Below are 4,639 nucleotides of genomic sequence, written 5' to 3'. Positions count from 1 at the left end.
TTACTATCAAGATCTGATTAACTTTGTTAATATTTGAGTTCAAGCATATTAACCATTAGCAATTAATGAATTTGTAGAATAAATCAAATTTAACATTTCATAAGGTCTTTAATTCCAAATTTTAAGTTATTGGATTAAAAAATTATTAATATTACATAATTATTAAATATTGATGGATTTAAAATAATATTGACTATTAATAGCATCATAAATTGTAAAAAGAATTAAATAAAATATTAATAAACAACATAAATGAAATCAAACACTCTAAATTAGTATACATAAAGCTCATGACTATTAGTTAGCTGCTCTGCATTATTTGTCTTTTACTTTTTTCTTCTTATTTCATCTATACTTTATTGTGTTTTAAATTATACTTTATGTGGAACAATAAGTAGTGTAGGGTCAAGCTCACTAAAGATTCACGCTTGAATAGATGATAGATTGAAAATTTTGAATCTGAAGCAATTATTTATATTGGGAGCAATATCATATTTTGAAGACCAAAGTGACCAATTTTCACACCCATTTTGTTCCTTGCAAACCAGCGGCGCATTTGGATTGCATATGTTTGCAGCATCGATTAGCTGAAATTAGGGTTTATCTCACTGACCACAACATTTGATTCACACAGTGCTTCATGCTTGCAAATGGAATCATTTATGAGCTTAGGGATCCCCAGAACATTAGGTGACTGACAACCATGGCCACCATGCTTTTTTAGTTGGGCAAAGAAAGTTCAAAAACCCACTTGAGGAAAATATTTTTCCCAACAACTTTAGGGAAAGAGATAAGTTTTATTTGTTTTTACCTTCTTATAGTGTATTTTTAATATAAACTGGTTTAGTAATATGTGTAATTCATATTTATTATATTTTATAATAATTAAAGAAAACAATTATATTTTAATAAATAATTCTCTAATAAAACTATTTCAAACAATAAATTTTAAAAAAAATTCTATTGACTTAACTTTAAGATTATGAATAATATTATCACAATGATAATGATTTAATAAAATTAAATATTTTTATTTAAATCAAATGTTAAAATTTACATACATTAATAACTATAAATTTCAGCCCTGAAAGTCTTTAAAGTACATTCTAAATCCAAAAAATAAAAAAGAATTAAAATAATTTTAATAAATATAAAAATAGTATTCATGAAAAATATAAAATTTAGTTAAATATCAACTTTAATTTTTAAAATTTAGAACAGAATTAACGCGTGTAAAAAAAATTATTTCAATAAAAAAGAGTGTAATTTATACGTTATTTTTAGTTAATATTAATATTAAAATATAAATGTAACAAATTAAGAAGGAAACTAACTTTACTAATGTTTTTATTTTTTAAATAATTGACTCTTAATTATATTATATATATATATATATATATATGATAAAAATAAATAAGATATAAAAACAATTACATACAATACAGTAACATTATTGAGTTTTAATTAATTAAATGACAATTATAATTTTTTTCCCTTTTTATCATAAAGGAAGAGATGTGGGCTCAATCACTATGTAGTTATAGTAACATTGAATATTATTTAATGGGTTAACCCAAGACTACTATTTATAAGGAGAGTGTGAGTGAATGTTTATAATTACTCTATGGGGACACCCTTTTTACCTTTTCTTTTTCTGTACCCGAAAGTTTAAGCTTTTCACTTTTGCTGGGACCTATTTGGACGGAGTTGATAATTTGTTCCAAAAGCCGTGGTAATTAAATTTCCTGGAAAATCTTTGACTGAGTGATGCCTTTCCAAGACTTGCATGATTTTCATTTGCACTAAGTACTACAACAGAGATTCTTTGCACACAAGCTTTTTCCCTTCACAGATAAAGGTTCGGAGCTCAAGGACTTTTGCAGGAACATTTTATTTATGTTCATCATCGTTACCTAGGATTCAGTAAAGTGACAAGACAAACGTCTGCTATCCTTTTTAACCAATCATTTTTTAAGCACGAAAACGATAAATGAAAGGACTGAAGTCCACAAAAGGCAAAATCAATCATACATGAATATGTCATGGAGTAAAGCTAGTGTAATTGGTTATGCAGGTTAAATAAGCAATCCAAAAAGGTCATGACAGCAGAAGCTGTGTTTCACATTTCACAAAATATACCAAATAATGTACAAATAGAAGGGTAAAATTTTATTTCACAAATTGTTGGTTTTGCTCCTTAAATGTAGCCAACTACATTATCTTGGTGTAGTTGAATACCCCCTCCTTTCAAATTAATGGCCATTATTATAGTAATGAAACTATTGTATCATTCCCTTGACAAAATAGCAGTATTTGAGGAAGCACTAACTTGATGGTGTTCTGGTTGAGGTGGTAATGGTAATGGTAATGGAGACTCCGAAATGATAGCACCATGGTGAGGTGGGTCTGATATAATATTAATAGGCGGTGTTGGATTGAGGAACTTGGTAGTGGGGATGATGGAACATCTACAAAGTGGACAAGTGGAGTTTGATTGAAGCCAGTGATGTATGCAATCAATGTGGAACACATGCTTGCAATAAGGAATCTGTAGCACCTCTTCTTTCAGCTCAAACTCCCCCAGACACACACAACATCTGTTTCAAAATTGTCACCAACATAGCTATTAATTAGCTTCATCTTAGTCACAGCTTTATTTAGATTTTAGCCCAATAAAGGCATTTTTTAAATAATGTTGATGGACACATATCACTATATTATATTCAATCAAATCAATTGAAGTCATAGATTGAAAACTGGGACATGGAAAAGGAGGGGACCAGTAGCAAATGGAATACAAGATAGAGCTTCCAAAGTGCTATCCAGCACTTTGTCTACTGAAAATTCCCTTACAATAAATATGACCAGTACCTATCGCTGAGATTTTGGTTCTTACCATCCAATTGGGTTACACGTGCAGAATTTGTCTAATATTTATTTATTTATTAATTCTAGCTAGCAGAGAAGACACCTTCATATGTACCAAGTTGTTTTCTCTGGTGTTAACAAAAACAAAATAGGAAAAACCTTTTTTTTCGAATATTCTACTTATCTCTTTTACTTTCTTTTCATATACCACTTTTCATGAAAATAGTGGCTGCTATTAAATATTCTAAATAATTTGTTAATTGAACTACCTATTCTTTAAGCTTTCCAAGATCAACATTCTTTGACAATGATTTTAATCATCAGAGACATGCCAAGAGGTGAAATTACCATACGAAACAATATACATCCAAATTGCATACTGTAGAGCACCATGCATAATGGATAAAGACCAAGGCACATTAAGTTCATGACCGAGAGAGAGAGAGAGAGAGAGAGAGAGAGGAAAAAAACAGAATTGAAAAAGAAACCAAATACTAACCACAGTACAGGTGAAAGCCTATTTCAGAGAAACTATACAAACAAATAACAATAATCTGATCTCATTAGGCAAAGTCAATAAAATTATATAAACAAAAGAAAAAAAGAAAAAAAGAATTGACTTACAGTGAATCCCTTGCTAGCAAATTCTCATCGAACAAAATTCTTGGAAGTTTATCCAGGAATTGGAGTGTCAGATCCAAATGACAAGGCTGTGGAATTTCCAAAAGAGAAGCTAATATCACTATATTAGATCATTGAATTGAATAAATGATTATAATAATATAGAATTTATAGTGCAGTGCAGAAAGCATCTAAATAAGAAAAGAGAGTGTTACTTACTGAGGAATGATAGGGAGTGGTGGTTGATGGGTTGGCAATACTCCTGGGAAGTAAGTGAGGGGAAGAGGAAGAGAGAGAGGAAGCCCTTCTCTTGAGGTAGAACAAGTAAAAGAGGAGAAAGAGAATGATGGAAAAGAGTATGGGAATTGAGAATATGAAGGCCTGGTAAAGCTTAAGCTGAAGTTCTTGTGGATACAGATGTGGAGGAGGGCTAGTTGCAGTTTGTGGAACACTCATGATCTTGTGTCTCCTAACATGCATAAACCTCTTGCCACACCAATATCCTACAATTTGTGTACAAATATGTAAAATGAAAACTTCTAGAGTAGTTGTGTCGTGTTGCATAATAATAGGTATGTAGTTAAGTTAATTGTTAAAGCTTTAAAAGAATATATATACAATCTAAATAGACAATAGCTAGCTTCAGTTGACCGAGCATGCACTACTTACCAAGATCATATGTTGGTGGGTTGCTATTATGAGAGATTTTCGTTTCTTTGGTTAGTTTCTTTATTTTGGCAAGAAAAAATTGCTGTTGAAACTGGGGAAAAGAAGCAGAAAGATGTGTATTTTATATGATAAAATATTAAAATTAGTTGTTTCTGTTGATGATAAATGAGAAGGGGAATAGTGTGGAATAAGCACTGTGATGCATATATAAGATTATAATGATAGTGGCAAGGGGTACATATTCTATCTTTATTGAAATGATGGGACTAGCCCATGACCCTCCACTAAGGTATAGTCTCACGCCAACCGTGCTAAGCCCAGTTGTCTCCATGTATGTGCATGGGTCCAAACATCTTACCGCAATCTTTCTGCGTCACTGCTAGTGCTCACTTTTTACTTTTATGAAAAAATTAAATCAAGTGCTAATTTAGTACTGCTAACTTGTCCACACTAACAGGATTACCTCAATGTAACTTCATCA

At 30.9% G+C, this 4,639-nt stretch overlaps 1 protein-coding gene across 2 annotated transcripts; it reads right to left on the bottom strand.

Moving 5' to 3' along the window:
- Positions 1-1,694: 1,694 nt before the first annotated feature.
- Positions 1,695-4,315, bottom strand: LOC113858113 (probable E3 ubiquitin-protein ligase RHA4A). 2 transcript variants are annotated; one of them, XM_027490599.1, is made up of 5 exons: positions 4,216-4,315; positions 4,159-4,180; positions 3,709-3,992; positions 3,493-3,578; positions 1,695-2,597 (listed from the first exon to the last, which is right to left on the bottom strand). In XM_027490599.1, the coding sequence occupies exons 3-5, from the start codon at positions 3,967-3,969 to the stop codon at positions 2,288-2,290; spliced, it is 657 nt and encodes a 218-aa protein (XP_027346400.1). In that variant the 5' UTR covers positions 3,970-3,992; positions 4,159-4,180; positions 4,216-4,315; the 3' UTR covers positions 1,695-2,287. The 2 variants fall into 2 exon arrangements, with proteins under 2 accessions (XP_027346400.1, XP_027346391.1); XM_027490590.1 differs by lacking the exons at positions 4,159-4,180; positions 4,216-4,315 and having other exon boundaries at positions 3,709-4,066.
- Between the last annotated feature and the right edge of the window lie 324 nt (positions 4,316-4,639).

This window comes from Abrus precatorius, unplaced genomic scaffold (genome assembly GCF_003935025.1).
Source record: "Abrus precatorius isolate BTA unplaced genomic scaffold, Abrus_2018 Scaffold1, whole genome shotgun sequence".
NCBI classification, from domain to species: Eukaryota; Viridiplantae; Streptophyta; class Magnoliopsida; order Fabales; family Fabaceae; genus Abrus; species Abrus precatorius.
This window is presented reverse-complemented; position numbering and strand designations above follow the sequence as displayed.

Coding starts and splice junctions, on each gene's coding strand:
- LOC113858113 (XM_027490590.1), bottom strand. CDS start 4,053: ATGCAACACGACACAACTACTCTAGAAGTTTTCATTTTACATATTTGT. Junction 3,579..3,708: donor CCACTCCCTATCATTCCTCA/GTAAGTAACACT, acceptor GAAATTCCACAG/CCTTGTCATTTGGATCTGAC. Junction 2,598..3,492: donor TTGCTAGCAAGGGATTCACT/GTAAGTCAATTC, acceptor ATTTTGAAACAG/ATGTTGTGTGTGTCTGGGGG.